Here is a 23,404-nt window from a genome sequence, read left to right as displayed (position 1 = left end):
GGTGTAACATGGTGTGATGTTAACCTCGAATTCTTCTCTCTCTCTGATTACATGAAGCCCTATGTCTATATTGCACTTGTTCCTGTCTTTAATTTCTGTGCGTTATCTGAGGGTTTTGGGGTTACCCTAGGAGTTCTTATCCTAGGTATGCAGAGGCACATGGAGTGACGAGCTTGTTGTCTGGGATGTGTACAGGTACAGAGATACTATAGCTTCCTCATACCGGTGATATAATTACCACAGTTTGAGAGTCACTGGACTATGAAATGCATTCTGATACTGTAAAGCCCAGGGATATGGCAGGTGAAGTTAATTTGGAGGCTATTCCATGTGATTGTGAGCAACTAGCTAAATAAGAAAAAGCCAACACTGAGGACTTTGGATTTACATCCTGGATATCCATAATGTAAAAGGCATAGGGGAGAAGAGAACCTCCTGGTAGGTGGCTGCTGTGGTGAGAGGAAGATGAATTAGCAGATGGAGTCAGGACAGGAGTCGTAAGCTACTGAAGGAACTGTGCTCACATTGAGAAGCAACTTTGATCTGGATAGATTTGTGAGATGGGTTGTGTAGCTGCAAACCTCCTCTTCCATCCTGTAAAGGAAACAATAACAGCCAAGTATTTGGCAGGAGGTCTTTTAGGGAACATGGTGGCTTATCTGTAAAAGGCAGCATTACCTACAAACTGTCTACTAAATTTCACCCTGCATAAAAGTCACTGCCTTGCTCAAACAGCTTTGTTTTCTCAACATACCTTGCATAGACACTAGCTAATCCATGCATTTCTCCGTCACAGTGATTTAGTAAGATCTGAAACTGAGAGGGCTGGATGGGTTGCTTAAAGTCAAGATGAAACCAGGAGGGTAAGAAGTCAGCAGTGAGTTAAATATTGGCAACTCTGCTGCCACTGAGCTCCCAGATTCTCATGCTGGTATATACAGATGCAAAACATTGATAAATGTTTGTACCTGAAACAGAAATGATGAAAACAGAGGAAGTTGCCAAAGGCATTGTTTCTGTCAAAGGAAATATCTTCTTTTGCTGGATGAAAATTTGTGGGCTTTGGCCAGACAGCACAGTAAATTACATTTCTCGCTTTGATTGACCAGCACACACACAGACATACACATTCAAAGATCAGAAAGACACAGGAGTACAACAGAAGAAAAAGTAGGATGTGATTAGAAAATTAAAGGGAGTAGCACAATAAACATATATGCAGATGCTGAAATAGTCAACTTGAGTCTTGGATTTTTCTAACTTTGAGCTCCTGATCTTGTAGTGATAGTAACATTTATTTAACATGGTGTATCATTGTCTGGGTTGGGAGGAAGAAGTAAATCTGAGGTATTGAGTTACAGAATCATAGAATGGTTTGGGTTGGAAGGGACCTTTAAAGATCATCTAGTTCCAACCCCCGGCCATGGGCAGGGACACCTCCCACCGGACCAGGTTGCTCAGAGCCCCATCCAGCCTGGCCTTGAACACCTCCAGGGATGGGCCACCCACAACTTCTCTGGGCAACCTGTTCCAGTGTCCCACCACTCTCACTGTAAAGAATTTATTCCTTCTATCAAATCTAAATCTACCCTCTCTTGACTCTGCATGGGGCATATCTATATTCAACACAGGCCTCTGTCTTTTGAGCTACTGGGGGAACTATCACCTGTAAGTCTGCCATCTCCTCTAAACTAGAAGAGGTGGACAGTGACAAAAAGATGTAAATATTTATTTACCCTAGGAGAAGGGGGAGATACAAGGATATTAAGTTCCATTTCAGACTTTCCAGGAAATCATGCTATAGTTTATATTTCTGGTATAGACTGTTCTGTGGGATTTTTCTGTGCATATTCTGCTTCTCCCATTTCCTTTCCTATTGCTTTTCTGATTTGATTTTCTCTTACCTTTTCAGTCCCTGTTGGCTATTCCATCCCACACACATCGTTCCTGCCTGTCTTAGTCTGTTTCTGCAGATCTCACAGCTCAGGTTCCTGTTCCTTTTCTTAATCCTAAACCTTTACTCATTGTTCAGCCAGAATTCTTCTTTCAGCTCTTGGTCCTGATATCCATTCCCTTCCAGTTTCAATTCCTAGCTTTTCATAGTTTTCTTTCTATAACCTGGTTCTGTTTGGGTGTTTGGGACAAGTTCTCTCTTTATTTGACTTGGGCAGCTTCTTCCTTTTTGTGGCAGGGTATTGGGGAAGTCACTGAGAGCTTGGAGGGGATGACCACCACCTCAAATGTGGTCTGGTTTAGTCTGATAACCTCCATTGTGTTTCACCTCCTAACGTGCAGATTTTAAAACTGGGCCTCTATCACCAAGAAGACTAGCAACAAATGAACCAAAGCAGGCTTAGTTTTTGTCAGTAAAATAAACAAAAGAGATCTGAAGAGACACATGACTTAGATTTGTGTGGTAAGAAAATCCTTTTGTACAAACTCAGTTGTATTAAAACCATACTGGGAAAGCCAAACCTCATAATATAAATGTCTGAATATTTTAGTATTCTTTCTCAAGAATTTACTTAGTCCTTCACATTTCTAATATCAGTGGAAACCCCTCAGGAAAATGACATTTTTATAACATCTTCAGTAGTGAGGAACCTTTATTTGCTACATTAAACATTTACAACCCAATGTCTAATCTCCCTGGTCCCCTGAGGTATGTCACTTGGAATGAGTTTTCCTGGCATTCACATCTACCTTAATCATCTGTCTTGAGGCTGTTTTGTTTGGGATTTGAGCGGGTTAATCATGGTGTTTAGATCACAAATTGAATCCTTTCATAACAATAAAAGGGGAAGTTAATTGAATTTTATTTTTTCTTCATAGTGTCATATGCAGTATATTCAGGCTTCTTCTGTTTGCGTTCTCAGTACTATTAAAGAGTTCACTAGCTTTAGGTATTCAGCATAATGAGCAGTTAATAGGTGGAAGATTTCTCTTTGTTTATAAATTCCATAGCTAATTTCATGAGGACTTAGGAAATCACTACTAATTTTGCATTCAACTAGAGCATCATGATAGTTATAGTGCTGCACCTACCCCACCCTCTTCCTGCTGATACTCAATTTTGGCTACTGTTACCGGGAACAAAAAGCTTTCCACAGTACTGATTCAGAATATGAAGCAACTGTCTGCCTGTCTCATCTCCTCGGGTTCTTGCACTGCTACTCATCACTGCAGCCTTAGAGTCTGTATCCACAGCTCCCTGGACAAAGCCCTTTTCATCATTCAGGGGGCACAAAGAAACTGGGAGCTGGATGCAAGGGCCCAGAAGAGCAGGCGCCTCGGGTGAAAAATATCTGGCACTTGAATGCTGTGGCTTGGCTCATGATCTGAGACTATCCCTTTTTTTGACATATTCCCATGTCTGGATATGTTCATAACAGTGCACAGTGTATAAGTGCTTAGAAAAGTTGCTCTGTGGTGCCTGTGCTCTTAATGTAAGACTTTGTTCTCTCATCTCTCACCTGGCATACCTACTAATCACCATATCCCACAGCACTGCTCTGTACTGTCCACATCCTCGTCCACATAGGGCTATTCAGAAAAGGTAGAAGTTCATTTATGCCTGTACTGAAGTGCACACAATGACATTGTGCGCCATGCATGTTAACTTTATGCCTCTAACTGACTCTTGATAACTTACCTCATTTTTCCCCTATTGCACAGTATTGCCCTATATTTAGTACGAGCAACAATCCCATAGTTTCAATCCCATTTATCAACCATTAAGAATTGTCTTTTGTTTTCAAACAGCAGCTATTGTGAGGCACTTTGAAAATCTTGGCTGCATTGTGCTGCTTATTGTGGTTTCTGATAAAAATCAGAGCTGAGAACATTTTTTGTGCTGAAAGCCAAGTGGGTTTTTCAAAAAAACAAACCCAAAAACCATCACAAAAAACCCCAAAGAAAGAAACAAACAAACACTTTTGGCAAGCAACATTTTAGCATAGAATAGTTTCATTTGGAAGGAACCTTAAAGATCATCTAGTTCCAACCCACACAGTAGGGGTGTTAGAACTAGATGATCTTTAGGTCCCTTGCAAACGAAACCCTTCTGTGATTCTATATACTGTAGTGTTATCCAGTAATGACTTAAAAGATTTTTTTCAAATGAGCCACATGGAATGGAACCATTTGAGACCCACCTCATGAACCTTATCCCTTTGCTAGCCTTTGACCCATAAAGCCATAGGTCATTCTAATTCAGAATTTCCAGGCAGCGAAAGTTGCATGTCTCTCTTTAAGAACAAAGTCACCCAGCCCAGAATTCCAGACTTGTTCTACGATCACCAAGAATAAACAGGACATAATTTAAGTAAACCTGTGAATCATGTCTGTCTTCTTCACTTGTGTACATGAGGCCCATAAATGTCACCTTAAACTATCTATTGTATATTAGTGTTGTGTTTTCAGACACTTTGGTGGATTTCTTAGGAGTTCCAAATGTTCCTAAGGTCCTTTTCCTTTGGGCCGTCAGAAATGGAGTTAGTAAAGGATTTCTGTTTTGTGTTAGCTGCATTGTTTCCGCAGCTCTGGTCCCTACTAACTGCATATACTTCTCCACGAGGGAAGGAATTCAAAAGGAAAGAGACAAAATCGGCAGTGACAGTTTATGAGCCAGTGGTGTAGCTCCCTGGTGCTCTGTAGTTATTGGAGGTGTAGTCATGTCTGCTGCAATTCACTTTTTAGTGCTATAAATGAATTTAACAAACGCTTTTTTCAGTAAGGGCTGCAGAGGGATCTGCTGAATTGAAACTAGATAGCCATTAAGTACTCTCTACCAAGAGCTTAAGGGTCTCCTGTCAGAGCAGGTTAAGTGATAATAAACGCAAAGCAAAGAGAATCAGTCTGTAACCCAGAGCGTTGGAGCACGTAAAGCAAACCTCACGATTGACCCTCGTTCCACTCACTTGTCCCTCAGTTACTGTTCTGTAATGAAAAAATCTGGGAGGTCGCAATGAGCACCGTTCCTTTCTGGCCTTTCTGAAAATGAGCAGGTGGATTGGCATCGCTATCAGATGGCAGTGTTACTTCAGGAGAAGTGCAAGCTCTTCCCTTCTTCCCTGGGCATCCTGCCTTTTTCCTTTTCTTGTTTCTCCCAACAGTTTCCTCCCCCCCTCCCCTGCTTCTGGTTTTCCCGGGTTCACGGCTGTTCTGCTGTTCAAATTGCTTTCCAAACACGATGCTGGCAGCATTGCTGATGTGTTTCGAGGGCCCTGCATGGGCCTCTGAGGCCCATAATGACCTTGACTGCTGTAGGTGCTCTCCTACCCTCCTCACTGAGACCACTGTGCTTCTCTTTGTGCTTCTAGCCTCAGTGGGCAACAAAAATATAAGCCACATTCCCTATTATCTTTTAGTGCTCTCATGTTCTCTTATCAGAATAAAGAGCATCTTAGCAGATAAATATCTCTCCCTCTTAATCAACTTCTTTTGAATGGCAGGAGGGGCTGCAGCACAGCTGTTTTTCCTATTTATCTCAGAATTGTCAGTGACTTTATGTTGCTTCTTGTTATCCGGTTACCAAAATTGTTTATAAGTTGATATTCTCCTCTCCTTCTGGAATACTTCAGATGAGGATTTAAATCTCTTTCCTGCTGCTCGCTTACTTTTTTGGGCCATTGTTTGATTAAAGACCCAACAGAGAGAAAAAAGAACTTCATTCAGTGATTCAGTTTTAAAAAACCAGGTAGTCAAGAGTTTTCGCTTGTTTCTTTTTATTTAATGAGATGCTAATAGGTAGCTCTCTTGGTAACTTCCTTGTGGGTTCACACATACTTTTTCCTCGTTCTTTTCATGTTGGATTGGTTTTGGTTCAGTGGTTTGTGGGGTTTTTTGTTTGGCTGTTTTTTAGCTGCAAGAAAGAATGGCAGCAGAAACCTAAATCCCCTGTTACTAAAAATGCTGCTCTCAACCGAGGGGGAATTATTTGCTGTATTTTTACAAGTTCTCTTTCTTTTTTTCTCCAAGGAAATATGGAGATACTGTGTCAATTTTGAGTGTAGATGGAATAATATCTGTTTTGATTTGAAAGCAGCCTTCCATCAAAGTAATATGGTGCAGGACAATTTTCTCTAAAATCAGGCTGTGACTTCAGGCTGTGACTTTAATTGCATTAAATCATTTTTGTAGACTCTTAAGACTTCTGAAAATGAAATATCACTGTCTTATTTCAATGCATAAGGGCACCTCCCTTAACTCTTATTCTGGGGTATGTTCCTTTCTTTGCAGTTAATAATGATGTTGATATCAGACATTAAAGTACACATTTTAAATGAATCTGTTTTATTTTCTTCACTATGAAAGACAGTCGAAAACCAGAATCTTTGGTAATTATAAATGGGTGAAACTAATGATAAATAATATGTTCCTGCTTCTAAATGACTGTTAAGATTTAGCTAGCAGAACTCTTTTGTGAGGAAATAAAAAAAAAGAAAGAAGCATATTACAAAATTTTTAATGTTCATGAGGTGTTAGTTAAAGAGGTTTGTCTTTGTTTTTGATTTTCTAGCCATTCCCCTAGGAATTATAGTGGTACGAGGAGACTGTGACTTGGAGACCTGTCGTATGTACATTGACCGTCTCCAAGAGGTGAGGTTTTTATTATTAACATATCATACATTAATCTATAAATGCTTCTTCCAGTTCTGAGTGCAGAGATCTAATAGTTGCAACAACCATGTATTAGGAGTATTGCAGATTGCCTATCACTGAAACCAAAACTTTGGAGTTCTGATATGATAATAAAAGCACAAGTAACACTGAAAAATATTTTCTAAACAGGAAATCAGAGTTCATACTGACACCTTTTAAATGATAACAAAATTGACCTGAATATTTTCTTCTCCTTGAACTGAAATGGAATACCAGGACTCTCCATGTACCTTTCTGAAATTATACAAATTGTGCATCAGACAGTGTATTGTGTAAAGATAAACATCATGATATCCGAGTAGGTCTAATTATGCAAGTGCCATTCGCCAGTACTGTCATGGAATCATCTGAGACACCAATAAACATTACAAATATCAACTAGATATTTCCAAATATACAGAAATATATGTCTATGCAGCTAATAATAGTGTTGCTCTTACTGTCTTGAACACCTTGCCTCAGCATAGTTTTCATTCTACAATACAGTCTGGGAAATGGAGACTCCAAATGTTCTATTACCTATATAATTTTAAGTGTGTATACATTTAGTGATAGAACTAATAGATTTTCATTAATATAATATCTCTGACTCTTTAATTTTTTATTGATATCTTTTAACAACATTTACAAGCGTGAGGACATTATGTAAGTTTCTAAATAGGTGGTTCAGTTTACACAGGAGCTATGAACCTCATCCCTCCCACTGGACTCTTTGGGAGCCACTTGCTTCTCTGTGGTTTTGAAACTCTGCACTTGGAGCATGAATATGGGCCTTAGTATCTCACTAAAGGCTTTCAATTTGCATTTCAGCCAGGATTCCCTTCATCAATGCATTTCTGAACATTCAGGCCAGAGGTGTGGTTATTACTATCAGACATAAAATCATATTGTAAGGTGATGTGTATTTGAGACAGCCAGTGATAGAAAATGACAAATAATTGCGATCATGTTCTCAATAGATTACAAATGTGATGTCCTACTGAGATCAGACAACTTAATCCGTCCAGTATTGGGTTGCGCATAGTTGTATGGTGCTGGAGGAAGCACTGTTAGAAGTTCTGGATAAATTACCCATAGTGGTTGTGGAGGAATTGTGCTTCTCCAACCTGTTGCAGGTTTTGTACTACATTTTTGAGTGTGCTTGATTTGGCTCAGACCCTTTTGCTGGGAATGGGCTTCTGCATTCTGAAACTGAAGAGCTGTGGTCTGTAGGCCAGGCTTTTTGGTAGGCTATGTCATGAGCTAAAGCTATTAGACAAAATCTCTATTAAAATAAATTAGATTCCTGAGCCTTGCTGAATACCAGAGTCATTCTGATATGACCTCCCTGACATGAGGTTGTCTGAGAACAGGAAGAACTGCCAGTGGTTTTCTTTAGTGTGTTAATTGCTCAAAAATATTTGCAGAAAAGATTTATGGATTTCAGCACCTCTTCTTTCATTTTGTTGCTGATATTCTAAATTTAGATAGTTTTCATGGAATGAATAGGTCTATGATATGGTAAAGATCCATTAACATAAACTGTTTTTGAAATGGCTTTTTTGACCAAATGTATGCAAATCCAAAGTCAGAAGTGAGATTTCTATAACTATTCCATGGTGTTTTTTTCAGTGAGAAATACTTACAAAATTATTTGTGTTTGCCCAACCACTTCAGATAGTGGAATCGTAAACAGTTTTTGTTGCTTTAACTTTTTTCATCATTGGTGTGTCTTTCATCTTCCTACTAGGACCTACAGTCAGCAAGTTCTACTACACAGAGAGTTCATTACCAGGTAAGATGAAGGTCTTATTTTTAGATACTAGTATGTTAGATGAATTTCTGAATACCGTTTACCCTCAAATGCTGGAGGTTCATTCTGCTTTCCCTGGGACAAACCTTTCCCTTGCAAATTTTTACGGAATAATCTTTAAAATTAGCACAGAATGATGATTTGAGTGATATTGCAGTAGCAATGCCTCGTGTCTCGAAGTGAATGAGAGAATGTGTCCTATAGGACAAATGACAAAAGTAAAATTGTTTCTCTGTGTGAGAAACTGAACAATAACATGTTGTATTGCACAGCTGTAGTAATAAAGTCTATCACTGAGAAAAGAGGTGTGCCAGCAGGCCTAGACTCTTAATAATTCCGTGCAGCTTAGTTATCTACCTTTAGTTTAACATAATCTTCAGAGTAGTTTGTTGGTTTGTTTTTTTGTGTTTTTTTTTTTTTTAATCCATTCTGGGCACAAATGCGTCTTTTGAATGTGACAAACAGGTTCTAGTTTGAGGTGGTTAGTTTTAAAAATTGATCTGTTTTTGTGTTTTACAACTTTATTGTACAATTTTCATGGTACAGAACTTGGCTTTGCAGCTAGAAGTACTGTTAAAGAATGTTTATTTCTCAGTAAAATCCTGCGCTGCATAGTACTTAAATTGGGAGTAAATAACTGAGACTGACTCTACTGACTCCTGAGCTGGTCTGACATCAGTGCAGAGACTTGACATAGACAGTGGTCGATTGACACAGTGCCTGGGATGACAAGACAAGTTTGCGCAGTGTGGATAGCCTTTTCCTAGATTTAACAATATAAGTCTTTTTGGAATCATCAGGAATGAGTTAACTGTGAAAGCATACAGAGGTCCAGCTTACACGAACCCATTGCGGTGAGATTATAATTTCTTGGGGCCTAATGATTACTTGGGTGATACAGAATTCCATTTTGGCCAGAATGCCTGAAAATGGACTGAAGGCAGGAAGAGTCTATGAGAAAATGCAATTTGGCATGTTTTTCTGGAGTTGCCTTTTTCATACCAGTTCATAGTTTATTTCTGCATTTTCCTGTCCAATTTTAACCTCGTATTTTTGACATTTGTATCAGTCATTGTCCTGGAACTGAGTTTTGGAGCACTGCTAGTGTCTAGTGAATTGGCTAATAAACCAGCTTGTATTATTCTGTTCCACTCATTATAAATTAACCTAAGTGGCTGCTGACTGGTCCATGCATAGGGAACTGCCTGAGGTAAAATGAATAACTAAATCTGTGTGTATGGGGAGGGCCAAAAGAGAGTATGAAATGGCGGAAATCAGCCCCATATTTGTCTCTAGCCTCTGCACTTACAGCAGTATATAAATTAATTGCCTAGCCATCTTCTCCAGTGCATATCAGTGTGAATTCCCTAATATGCTATCAATTTTTTATGATGTTACATTTTGAATGCACCCCCCTCTGTGTTTTGTCTTCAGTACTTGTTTATTCTGAATTCTTCAAACGTTGGTTTATTCTCAGTGGGTCATTTCTACAAACTGGTTAGGTTAATTTAAGGTTTATTCCATGCTTGTTGGTATCCCTCTACATATTACAGAAAGTGGAAAAAACAGGGGATAAAGGGCATGAATATGGTACTTGAGTTGATAGAACTGTCTTCTTACCTCACTAATAAGGTATCATGGGTACTTTTAGGTCTCATAAATGTAGTTCTCTTGCGTGACTCCTCTGCAGCTCAAAACATGGGGAGTCAGCAGAAATAGCATCAGCAAGCCCAGGTGCAAATAAGAAAAATGAAGCTAGAGTTGTTTTTCATTTTGTTTTTTTTCTCTAATGAGATTAATACTTATAAAATAACATTCTCATGGGTCTGAGACTTCCCAAGCTAGTTCTGCAGTTGAACTCTAACGAAGTCTTGGAAAGAGCATATGACAATATGCAATCTGTGACTTGAATTTACATTTAACAGCATTATCCCTATTTTCATTTTCCCAGCATTATGTACTCTGCCAGGTCTATGAATTTTTATTCATGCCTCCTCTTTGTATCATCTACCATTTTATTATACATGGTTAACTTTGGATGTTTTCTTCTTTTTGTGCTTTATATCCTAATCCTTACCTTTCTGCAAACAGTAGGCTAAATATTAAGATACATAAAGCTTTGTGCATGTAGATACATACGCTTTAGCAAACCAAGTGGATTTTGAGAAGGTCTTGACTCTCCCATATACCCCTCAGTTGGACACAAGCAAACCTAAACACCCCACAACTTCATAAGCCCATATTGGAGAAAGGCGTAGGTGTGTTCTAAAGCTGATGCTTAAACCACCAAGATATGTCATTTGGTCCCCATGACATAGTTCACTTTATGGAATGTTATGCTGTCATTATTTTAATCTCTCCTGTTAAGCACAGAGGTTGGGGACAAAAAACTGTACATGAGAGAAAGGTTTATGGGATCAAGTAAAATCTGTGAATCTGAACATGGGAGAAAATTGAGGCTGTTTCATTTTTGTCAGGGTGTTTATAGATGCAGGTATCATGCATCAGAATATATATATGTAAAAATATTTTTTTTTTAGTCAAGCAAGGTCTGTAAGTTGCTGCAATAACATTTGAGACAGGATCTGTTACCAGGACTATAGCCAGACTCTAGGATACTGAGGAAACAACAGATGAGCTGTCTGGAGCCGTCTTTGCTCATCTTTGTTTTTCTGTCCTGGATAACCAGAAAGGAAAGGCTATAATTGATGGTTCCAGTCAATCCCAGAGACAGAAGCTAATAACACAAATCTTGCAAAAGCTGTTGTGATACCAAATGAAATTAAGAACATTTTGTAGCAGCATCACGCCAGGCACTGATATGCATTCACCTGGCTGAGAAATGAGTGTCCATCGAAATGCAAAACGCTAATCATCATCGCAGCTGCTTGAAAACACCACATAGTGCATGCAGGCACCCTGCTAACCAGGGAGCTGGGGAAGCCAAGAACTTGTGCTTATCTGTACCTCATTTTTTTTCCTCAAGTGGCTGAAAAAGTGTCAGATGTAAATCAAAGAGCCGAGTCTGGCTCTTAACTTAAGGGGGCATTATTTGCTTTGTAATCAGTATGAAAATTTTTTTACCCAGTCAGACTGAAATGACAACTTCTTTCAACATTCTTTGAAGTTTTTCCGAGGTTGAAGAAAGCAAACTGCTTCTTCCCCACAGTCTCACTGACACATATCTGGGAAGTCTGGGGAATTGAACTGATGAAACTCCAATTTTTCTGTCACTATATATATTCTTTTTTTTTCTTAACTTTTTCTCACATGTGGCTACTCAGATAAGAAGTATTTTAGAACTACATCAGATTTGCAAAACAGTAAGATAAATTGCTGAGAAACATCTATTACTTCTATGTTTTATTAATTATATAAACACTAGTCAGTAAAAAAAGAGGAAAATAAGAAACTGTGAACCTTTGAGAATCTGTATGAATGTTCCAGGTGTGTTGGATGTGTTTAATACACCATAACCTTTTATTTTAACTCTGTGTGGGTGTTTCTGCACTTTCCTTCTTGTATACAAAGCAGTCTCACTTTCCTCCTTCAAAGGCTGCGGATGGTGCCAGCTGCCTGAGGGAATGGCAGGTTTTGTGTCACTTGGAGTCTCTCACTTAGGCTGTGTGCCTTTCTAAAAGGTCTGCTGTAGTTCAGGATGGAGTGGTGGATTTCCCTGTTATACTAAGGTTTAAGAGTTCATAGCTCTGTTATCCCTTCTGGATGAAAACTTGTGATTGTTTGAAGTCTCTTTTTGGAACTCTCTCTGTCAGCCAGCCTTTAACTTCTGGTGTTGGACCTTCAAACATGTATTCACCTGATAAAGCTGTACAATTCCCAATATGAAAAAAAAAATTGTCCTGCATCCTGCTAGGCTCCTGTATAATATTCTGAGAAGTTCTATTGATATAACATTGTATCCTGGTCTGTTTTCGTAAATCTATGTCCATTTTATGAATGTATGTACACATACGTTATTCACATTCTGTGCTTTCTGTGCACAGCAATACTTTTCTCAAAAGTACTTTTCCTCCCCATTGCTTCTACTTTTTCTTTTCCTGCCTTGTGATTTGGTATACCATTCTGTAGTCTGTTGTCTGAAGAAGGAGCAGAGTTTAATCTTGAGCCCGTGTGTGCCTGAATTGACATAATATGCAGATGTGCTGATTTTACTGCTTAGGATATAAATTAGGATAGAATCTGGCTCTATACAAATTTTGGGGTTGTGTGCTTGAGATCCATGCCTTTGTGTTTTGCCTTGTGCAAATCTATTCGTGTTTAATTGTGTGCCACTGGCTTTGGGAAGTTGGCTGGCCATCCACTGGCAGCATGGAGCAGACCCATGACCACCCTCTGCTTTCTGAGATCCCTTTTGCCTCTCCAGCTCACTGAGAGCTGAAAAAGCAAGAGGCAGCCAGTTTGACTCTTTGGTTAGTACAGGTCAGGAAGAAGGGCTTAATTCCTCCTCATTTTGTTTGGTTCTGAAATAATGTACATTGGCTCCCAGGAAGCCCATCTTTTTAGCCAGAAGAGGAAGATGTGGATTGAGGATGTCTGTTTGCTTGGGCAGAGGTGGTGGTTCCCAGGTCTGTGCTCTCTGCGTTTTGGGTGCTGAGAATAACACTTCTTTTCCCCTGATGTGCATTTGGGACACAGCAGGGACAGGAGAAGTGGGCAATTACTTTGAGTGGTGGATCAGTATAGGTGGGAAAGAGAGTAAAAGTACTGAACTAGGATACAGGAAGGTGACAGGCACACAAGAAACAAACATAGGAATTGGAGTTCATGTCTGTTGTGTACTGATACTGATGTGTATCTTTTTTATCTCTTTCACCTCTCTCTGTTCCTGTGTCCCCACAAATAAAGGGGGCTGTAGGCAGCTGAGAAAGCTGCTTTTGATGCAAAGCTTTTTGGTATCGCTGAGGCTGAAGCTAACCGAGTCGGTTTACTCTCTTCTGTATCACAGGCAAACCCTGATGTTGGTGAGGACCAAATCCAGTGGGTTTGGGCTACATAGGTTTTGCCATTGTGCAATGTCAGTAGAGCAAAATTGAAACAAGCAGAGAAGAAAAAATAGTCCTTTTTATTAAAAAATAATTTTTTTTTTCTCTATTATTTCCCTGCCCTATCCAGGACCAAGAAAGCTCTTTCCCCAGAGTACTTTCTGTTCAGAGGCTCTCTCCTAGATGGTGCTTCCTAGACGGTAAGTACATCTCCCCTCTCTTGTGCCTAGCATGCTGCTTGCTTATGGTGTGCATGTGCATCTGAGAGTATCACTATGGAGGGGTAACTGTTTCTTCTTGTTACACTGAGCAGGTTAAAAAGGAGCTGAGTAGCCCACTTTCCTCTCTGAAAAAAATGAAACGGTCCCTTCATCTAGCAATCAAAACGCCTGCTGTAGCTTTGTCACCCGAAGGAGGCACGTTCTTCTAAGGGTGGTTAGAGGTTTGGTTTATTAGTGTCTCTGCTGTGATAAGCATCACTTACTGCATAGCAGTGCCTGGAGTCAAGAGTGCAGCCAGTTGTGGAAACATGCTGCTGCTGGAAAGGCTGTGTTTTTTGCTCTGGTTTCTCTTTAAGCACTATAGTGTTTAGGTGACAGAAAAGTGCCTCCCTTTCCCCGTAACACTGTATTTCATGTGACTCCCTGGAGAGTTGCACTTGTATTTGACCCAGACTTTGTTAAAGCAGACGGCTTATCTGGGTTTTTCATCAGGCTCCAGAGCACTGGAATTAGCAGCTAAGATGGATGGCATCTGCTCTTGCAAAATCTTCAGCATGTAGGGACTGAAATTTTTATTGTACTAAACAAATACAATTTCTCCTTGATAATTTCTAATCGCTTTTCCTCATCTCTCATGAGGGAAACTGATAAAATACATATCAAGAATCTGCTTGGGTTTTGGAGAAAGCTGAGTGGGTAGATGCATTCAGTTTTTGTCCCTTGCAGAGCCAAAACCTACAATGCTATGTACTGTGCTCTTGTGTCAAAACTCCAAAATGAACAAGTCTGATTTCACTGGCCAAACTAAATGTGAAGCAGAAACAACAAAATTCCATCCAATGAAGCATACTGTAGGTGATGAAATATTTCTGGGTTTGGTGATATAAATTGTTTGGCAGTGACATGATTTGTATTAGGTGCTTTATTTAGTGAATCTCCCCTATTTTCATGTGTTTTTCATGAGTAGCATAAATTTTCCTTGAATGTATTGGTAATTCAGGCTGAATATCTGTGGCTATGTATTTGATTTACAAAGAGCTCCCGAGCATGTTATTGTTCTTTATATTCAGCATTTGAATTAATCCTATTAGACCCATCAATTTCATGATATGCTTGTTTTACTCTCACCAGAACAATGCAGCTTTTTGTGTCACTTTTTTAATGTAATCAGTACTACTTATATTTTATATATTTTTAAATATTTATTTCAAGCTAATAATTTCAGTGAATATTGTTTTTTTTATGTCTCACCTTTAAATTCACTATTTAGTGGTACAGGAATATGAACATAATGAATGAATGAGATTTTATTCTTGTGAAACAGTTGTGACTTCACTGACACACAGGTTATCTTAAGTGGTGATGATTTTAGCTCAGCCCATATTGTTCATGCAGCTCTGCTCAGACCATTTTCTTCACTGTGGTTCTGTTATTTCTCTGTCTTGCAGCAACTTCTGCTGATCGCTTTTACCGCATTGACAGATCTCAGGTAAATCTTTATTCGGTTACTGTTTCTATAGATTTTTTTTTTTTTTAAAGCTATGTCAAGTGCAGCTTAAAATGAATTATCTGCCATCCCTCCTGTGTATTATAAAATGCTACTGATGTCTCATGAAAAGTAGAGAAAAAATTCCAGGCCATTTTTTTAGTTGATGTAATACACATCGTTTCACTGAATTTTTATATCTGCTGACCACCTGCTCTTCTGTTTACTATCAATCTGATGTACAGATCAGAATTTTCTACATTTGTCATCCTTATCAAGTCTTACTAAGGGCATCTGTGTGACACTAGAATACTTGAGTTTATTTTTTCACTGATGCTTTTGGTCACCAGAGGTCCTGATTGTATGTGCATGACATGGAATAACTATGGAAATTAAGGTGATGTTATGAGTTGAGAATTATGACCAGAACTGTAACAAATATTCCCGAGAAACCCCAAAACAAAGTGTAGCTCCGTTGGATTCAAACCTGTGATATAGATTTGACAATCTGAATATATTTTCTAAAAGACACTGAAAATTTTTCAGACCTTTTGGTATTTCTGATTTATAGCCAGAACAGGTCAATTAGTGGCTCAGCATTAAGTGCAAACTGCTGATTTCATACAGTGGTCATTTGTATCTGGTCCCCCTGAGGACTGCATAAGCTGTTTCTGAATAAGAGGAACATATGACTGTTTCCTAGCCAATTTTGAAATGCAAACCTCAGCTTTGTAGGTAGACCTCCAGTTTTCAGCTGAATGACAGAGAGTCACTGTGTAGCAGCCTTCTAAGCATTGCTGTGAGCGTGCAGCTTACTGGTTAGGAATCTTGTCTGGCTTGAAATTGATGAAGTGTTTATTGGTGACTTAGCGGCATTGGTTTCAGTGTGTGTATGTGTGTGCACTTAAATAAATACTCAGAGTGCCATGAATTCTCTTTAGAGACCACGATGTGCCCCTGGCTTTCCTATAGCCACCTGGGTGCCCAGAGACACCAGTGATGCTGCAAATTCGTTATTCATTCCTTGTATCAATCCAACAGGAACATTTGCACTTTGTGACGGAAATTTCGCAGGACGAGATTTTTATTCTGGACCCAGAGATGGTAATGTCACAGCAGGTGGGGACGCCACCCGGAATGCCTGATCTGGTAGTGGAGCAGGCCTCTGGGTGAGTGGTGCTGGGATCAGGCCTTCAGCAGTCGTATTGGAGTTGGACATCTCTTTTCTGGTCCCCTTTTCTGAAGGGTTGGGAAATGTGAGGGGGCAGATCTTAGGTGGGGAGCTGGGAACAGGATCAGATGCAACCATGGTAATGACAAGAGGATGGTGAAATAACATCTACTCCATCAGACATCCTGGAATACACAGCTGGACTAATGGACTTTAAACTTTTGGATCTCTTCACACCGAGTCTATTTGTCCTGCCATAAATCTATATTGATTGAGTTACAAACTCTGACTACATAGTCAGGGCTCTGATAACAGGCTCTGGAGTCCTCTGTGCCTAAGAATGATAATGAAGTGTCTCTGTTTCTTCTCAGCCCCTGGAAAGACCAAAAATGCTCCTATTCATCTATAGGAACAGTCTCATACTCATAGTGAATTAAGCTATTTTAGCTTGCTATGGGCAGAAAAAAATACTGGGAACCAGTTAGTGTAAGAGAGCTTCAAAGTGGTGCGTGTGAGGTAATTTCTGAAGGGTGAATGCCTTTCTCTTCTTTCTTCCCTCCCTAGAATATCAGATCGGTGGAACCCTGCGGTTCGAAAGAGGATGCTGAGTGACAGTGGCCTTGGCAAGATTTCCCCGCACTACGAGGTACCTGACAAACAAAAGGACGCCAGCCAGACACATATGCTGCAGTAAGAGCCCTCTGCATTTCTCTGCTTGATGATGCACTGTCACCATCACCACAAGCAACTCCTAGTGGCTCCTTTAAGCTTAATCAATTGTGCTGACATGTTGAAATTACAGAAATCCTTTTGCTTCTTCTCATTTGCTCCTCTCTTCTGTTTCTTCCTCTTCCTCCATTATTATATGTTCTTGCCTTTGTTTTTTCTCTGTGGCACCCTGCACTATTCATAAATCTAGATCCAAGTTTCCAGAAATAAATACATTATTTTTGGATACCTGAACTTCCAGCTAAGGGAGCCTTCATGGCAATTGGTTATGAGAGAGACTGAAGCACTCACCCTTGAGGTTATCTCTGATGCAATGTGACAAAGCAGAAACCTCTACAATTGCTGCTTACTTTCAAAGATGTAGGCAAAAGTTTTCATATAATCTTGAACCAGAGATACTGTTGTTGGTGTAGGATGACTAAACAGTGGATTTGTTGCTGATAATTCCCTCATGAAAGAGATTTCTACCACTGCAACCCCGTTTTCTGTGTTCAGATTTGTGTAAGAGAGTCTCTTCTTGCCTGTTTTAGAAGTATTTCTCAGCTTTTTGGTCCTTTCACACTAGATTGTCAAAACCAGCAGTAGATTAGTAATTGCTACCGAGGTTAAGATGGGGGAGGCACCTGTCTGAACTCTGTTGCTGGGTCTGAAAAATTCTAGTGTTTGGGGGTTGTTTTTTCCCCCCAAGTACATGTGATTCTGTGTGTACATCTCTGTTTTCTCCCATTACCCTGAGGGATTCTGGATCAGGTTTTGGTTTTGTGCTTCTTGCACATAGGATGGTGGATTGAGATGCAGTTTTCCACGGACTGGAATGGCAGGGCCTGAAATTTGGGGCTTGTGAAGCTGGAAGAAAAATGATGCTTAGACACTTTTAGGCAGTGTGGAGAGATGGTGACAACATGTGGAATAACTTCTAATTGATAAGAGGAATGATTTCACTTACATCAGCATGATTGGAAATGTTTGCTTAGCTGGAACAATTATGTTTGGTAGATTTATTAATTGCAAGCAAAGTCAGTAGCACTGCCTGGAGTAAAGTGTACTTGTCACTACCTACTATGAGGAACTGTTTCCTTTACAGCTTCTCCAAACTTTAATCATTTTGGCTGAAATTTTTCATGCTAAGACTCAGTCTTTGATTGATTCTTTCTCTTTGCTTTTAGTTAAAACTTTAACAAAAAAAGTCAGTTGTTTCTGAAGACAAGATCCGTGAGAGATGGGTTGCTTTAAATTACCTTCTTTAAAAATAAATAAATCCAGCAGTTGTTCCCTGAGGCATTTCAGTCATGGCAGTGGAATGAACTCATTGGAATGAAGCTTTGGAGGGCTGGCATTCGATAAAGTGTCACTATAATATGGAGGAGATACCTTTTTCTGTCTAGAGAAAAGCACCCCTGAGTTTGCCCTAGAGATCAGGTTTTTCATGCATGTTGGAGACACCTCAGATTCAAGAGCTTTGTTTTCAAAAGTTTCTGTCTACACATGCTCACAGAGGAGTTACGTTCCTCTTGAATTAATCCTGGTTGCAGGCCTGCCCCGGGCTGAAGGAAGTGGGGGACTGCACTGCTCACTAGTTCATCTCCAGTAGCAAGGAGAAAAGGGAGGTAGCAGTCCTGGTCACATGGAGATGGATCAGAAAAGGAGTATGGAAGAATAAGGTAAAGAAGTTGCAAGAGCCAAAGGAGAAGAAGAAAAAAGGGAATGTTCGCAGGAACTTGGGAAGCAGGGTTAGGGGATGGGAGCTGGCAATTATGAGCGCAGGGGACATGTAGATGTCTGGGAAATGAGAATGAAAGATTGAGAGGGAGGAAGATGTGGGGTGCAGATAAGTCAGAGGGAAGTCAGGGATGTTAGGGGCATGGGGGAAAGGGTCTGCGATTGTTTGTCCCCGGAATCTGGAGTTCTGGGCTGATGCAAATTATTCATGATATTAGTGGGCAAGCTCTGAAGTATGTTTGGACACTGCCTCATTTGCTGCCAAGCTGGAAGGTGTATAGTAAATGAGGCAGGGGGTTGCGGTGGAGAAAGCAAGGTATTATTGCAGTTAAGGCATTTGAGTGATGCTCTGAAGGACTGGCTTCTCCCTTCAATTTCCCTGACAGAGTTTCTGAATGATGCAGATTTAAAACAAACTTTTCACAAAAAGCCAGTAACAACAGGCTCCTCATTCTATGCGTGTCCACTGTGAAGTAGGATGGGTTCCTGGGAGGCCATTACAAGGAGACTCTGAAAAACAAAAACAGTGAAGGGCTGCAAACTGAAAAATAGTCTTTCTGCGTGCCTCAGGTTGTATTACAAAAATTAATGAAAAATTTGTGCCTGCCTTCCTTCTAACTCATTTGCTCAGCTGCAGAATACAGATAATATTACAACCTCACCTTAGAGGAGCACAGTGAGGGTAAATTTTATGGTCACAGAAAACTTGGATACTATGGGGAGATTCTGTCAGAGATGCTTAGGAGAAAATTAATCATTTTACATTCTGTACACAGTTTTGCTAGTGTGGAATGAATAAATCTTGAAGCTGTGCACTGCATATACAAAATACAAAAGAATATCAAGCAGGTCTCTATTTAAATACTGGGGCAAGAGTCCAGCAGAAGAAAGTAGCAGGTAGCAATGTGGTTAAAGGTTGCTTGAGTGCAACAGGGCTGGAGTATGATGTTTAGATGATATGAGCTCTGGCATTTCCAAGCTTCTGGGTGCTTGACTTTGCAACCTACAAATCTTCCTAACCTAGCAATTTAAAGAAAATGGACTATTATATTTTGGCAGCTAAATTAAACAAATCTTCCTAACCTAGCAATTTAAAGAAAATGGACTATTATATTTTGGCAGCTAAATTAAACAAATCTTCCTAACCTAGCAATTTAAAGAAAATGGACTATTATATTTTGGCAGCTAAATTAAACAAATCTTCCTAACCTAGCAATTTAAAGAAAATGGACTATTATATTTTGGCAGCTAAATTAAACAAATCTTCCTAACCTAGCAATTTAAAGAAAATGGACTATTATATTTTGGCAGCTAAATTAAACAAATCTTCCTAACCTAGCAATTTAAAGAAAATGGACTATTATATTTTGGCAGCTAAATTAAACAAATCTTCCTAACCTAGCAATTTAAAGAAAATGGACTATTATATTTTGGCAGCTAAAGTAACTTACAGGTTTTTTACAGAGGTTTGTCCCTTCAGAAATTATTTTTCAAATAAAACTTGTGAAATTATTTTAGCAAAATTGCCCAAAAGGAATATGGCAGAGCATAGAGGAGCAGTTCCTCCTGTAGGTGGAGTTCTCGTGGATCTTTTAAGAGTCATCAGTTTCCATCTGTGTTTTACATCTAGTCCGAAATACCATACAGTATTTGCAGCTCAAAGAGCAATATTCTACAGCCTGTCCCTAGGGCAAGTGACGGGGCACTTGCTGTAAGAGAAAGTGTCATTAGTTGACCCACTGGAGCTGTTTTCTCAATAGTCACTTCTCTCTAAAACAGGGGTTGAGAGTGACCCTCCTCACACATTAGGAGCAGATTAAATGACAGTTATTGTATGGCTGCAGGCTGCTTAGAGTGTCTCTGGTATAGCTAGACATACTTACGTGTGTGTGTGTATACATATGCATATAAGATATACATATATGTATAACCTCTTCAAGACGAAGTAATTATTTCTGAGAAGTGAGGAGTGTAGCTAAAATAGAGAGATCCCCTAAATTACTTCAGCAGATGAAAGTAGAGAAGAGAATATGTGATCTAAAAATAATTATGATGTTTGGTGTTGCTTGTGATCATAAGCTGTTGGGGTGAAGAATAATTTGACCGAAATGGTTTTGAGGCAGGAGTCTTTCTGAGAGAATATTTATGCTTTTGTTTTTAATTAAGTGACCGTCGTGTTAGTTAATTTTCAGATGGCTTTTGATTAATGGTATTTCATGTTTTGCTCCCTTTCTGATGGCTCTTTGATGTGTGACTGACGTGTGGACTGGGCAGGACATAAAACAGCATCTTGATGCAGTAACCAGGAGCTGGGGCAGATCATAGCTTAATAGGAACATCAAATTAGTGTGAAAGGCACATACAGAAAACAACGGGGAGACAATTACTAGAACTACTGGTGCTTGATCTTGAAAAAAGCTAAGTATTCTGGGCTCACTTCACTGAAACATATAATTGGACTCTTCCTTTGAACACGAATGGGTCCGTCATCCTGATTTATCCTATGATCAAATAGCACAGAGATGGGGTTGACCATCCCCTCACAGCCTGCTGCAAGCATTCATTGTTGGCCATATATTTCTCTTCCTGGTTATGTGTTTGTTGCCCTGTTATGTGATGAGAGCTGGAAAATAAAATAAAATGAAAACCACAACAGCATACAAAAATTAAAAGGTGACTCTACCTTGGTAGAGGTTCAAGCTACATCTTTTAATTGAAGTCATTAATTTTCCCATTGTCTGGGATAGTAACAACCACTCTTCTAGCATCTGTCCAGCTGTGGGTGGCAATGTGTTTCCAAAGCTGCTAGATGCATTGTCTGAATTGTGTGCATGGCTTGTGAAGGGTGGGTGAAGGTTGGCCTGAGTGCCATCTGGTCCTGTCAGGGAGAGGAAGACAAAATGCCTGTGGGGGCTGGAACGTGGCTGCAGCCCTTTACACTAAATAGACATTAATTAGCTAGTAATACTACCAAGGCTCTGCTGTATGAGGCAATAATAACCTAGTTCCTGAGAGGGAAGAAGAAAAAGGCCGAATGCCAACTGTTTCAGCTCAGCCACAAGAATCAGATCATTGCCCAGGATGTCAGTGTGACAGTACAGATGTTACCAGGTGGTTTGGGTTTTATTTTTAAAGAGAAATCTTTGTGTGGTACAAGGTGAGAACGGCATCAGGGATGCAAGTTTGCATGTAGAAAGGAGAAGGAATGCTCATCTGGTGAAAATCAGGAAAATATAATGAGGTCACTCAAGATTTGAACATGGTAGGCAGGAGCTCCCTAATGATAGTGACCCTTTAAAATTTCAAAGTTTGATGAAGACTTGAAAAATTCAAGTGTTTCCCCAATACTTGTGCATCGGAAAACTCAGTGTCAGCTCTTAAATAGGCAGAGTAGTCTGCCCTGGTGTGTTTGGATAGCAAAGTCTGAATCAGTTTTCTGGTTCAGATTTAGTTCAAGCTGCATTTATTAAGATTAAGCCACAAGAGTGAAGTGAGTATGTTTTAACCAGCTATTCGCACACCTGTACAAATTACTTTCCATTGTTTAAAATCCCAAATGAGGCTCCACAAATACTGATTGCTTTCAAACAAATCCCATTTGAGTGAAGCCATAAATCACCATTTCACCTTGACTGTACAATCCTGTGTAGTCCTTAAAATAGAATTAAAGCATAAGAAAATGCAGCATCTTCTTATGCTTAACTCTCCCTTTTCTTTCTCTTCTGTTGTCTTAGGTGCTTTTACAAATAACTTGTAGGGCCTTAAAATGGAGCATGAGAAAGTTTTGGCTAAAGCAATTTTCCACCTCTTGCTAGGAAAGTGAAATTAAAAAGGAGGAGGCATTAGTGAAAGGAAAGACAAGAACTGAAAGAAGAGGAAAAGTAATGTAAAGAGAACTGAGAATGGTTCTGGGAAAGACAAACATAAGCTAAATAGGGAAGTACTTTGACGAAAGCAAATAAAATAAAACAGAATATAAGAATATAGCAATTGGGTAAGAAATTGTTTTGAGGGAAAGCAAGATTCCTGAGTAAGACTGAGTGGGAAAAAGTGATGCATCTCAGTGTGGGTTCTGGTCCTATGTTCTGAAAGCTCTCACTATTGTCAGTGTGATGCAACCACAATACTTAAAATCTTGTGCACATTCCAGACGGAAGTTAAAACTTACCCACCATTAGGAAATCTTTTCTTCAGTTGCTGCTGTATATCTTCCCCTACCGCCATTTCTGGAGAATTCCTTGACAAAAAAGGGCACCTATTATTATTTTTTTTTACATGGGAGTGCCCAGACATGGTAAATAATGAATTTCATATACTTTTTGGTCCTGTTGTGAATATTAATTTTCTCCATACACTTCAAGATTTTAGCTGTTTTGATTGCTTTTTGAGATTTTTTTTTAGTGGGAAAAAAGGGAATAATTATTGGTTTCCTTTGGAATTCTACCTTGAAGATACGTGCCTGCAGTTCTGAAAAGATATTTTTCTGCCCTTTCCCATTCCCTTAAAAACTTACAATGTAACAATGAAAATCTAGCAGAATTTTGGCTTTGTTTGAATAATTTGTCTTGAAGCTTCCTTTCTTGCCATCCATAGAAAAAAATTCAGCCTGACAAACAGTAG

General features: G+C 39.4%; 1 protein-coding gene across 5 annotated transcripts in view; it reads left to right on the top strand.

Annotated features, from left to right (window-relative positions):
- Positions 1-23,404, top strand: part of DGKI (diacylglycerol kinase, iota) — a 228,070-nt gene that overhangs the window by 154,388 nt on the left and 50,278 nt on the right. For all 5 annotated transcript variants that reach the window (XM_014937443.1, XM_014937447.1, XM_014937446.1 and 2 more), the window contains 6 exons: positions 6,521-6,600; positions 8,393-8,437; positions 13,589-13,658; positions 15,128-15,168; positions 16,207-16,334; positions 16,901-17,026. In XM_014937443.1, the coding sequence (XP_014792929.1) occupies positions 6,521-6,600; positions 8,393-8,437; positions 13,589-13,658; positions 15,128-15,168; positions 16,207-16,334; positions 16,901-17,026 (490 nt within the window). The remainder of the gene's footprint in view (positions 1-6,520; positions 6,601-8,392; positions 8,438-13,588; positions 13,659-15,127; positions 15,169-16,206; positions 16,335-16,900; positions 17,027-23,404) is intronic.

Source organism: Calidris pugnax, unplaced genomic scaffold (assembly GCF_001431845.1).
Source record: "Calidris pugnax isolate Ruff unplaced genomic scaffold, ASM143184v1 scaffold1, whole genome shotgun sequence".
Taxonomy (NCBI): domain Eukaryota; kingdom Metazoa; phylum Chordata; class Aves; order Charadriiformes; family Scolopacidae; genus Calidris; species Calidris pugnax.
The sequence above is the reverse complement of the archived record's forward strand: the minus strand, read 5'-3'. Positions and strand labels throughout refer to the sequence as shown.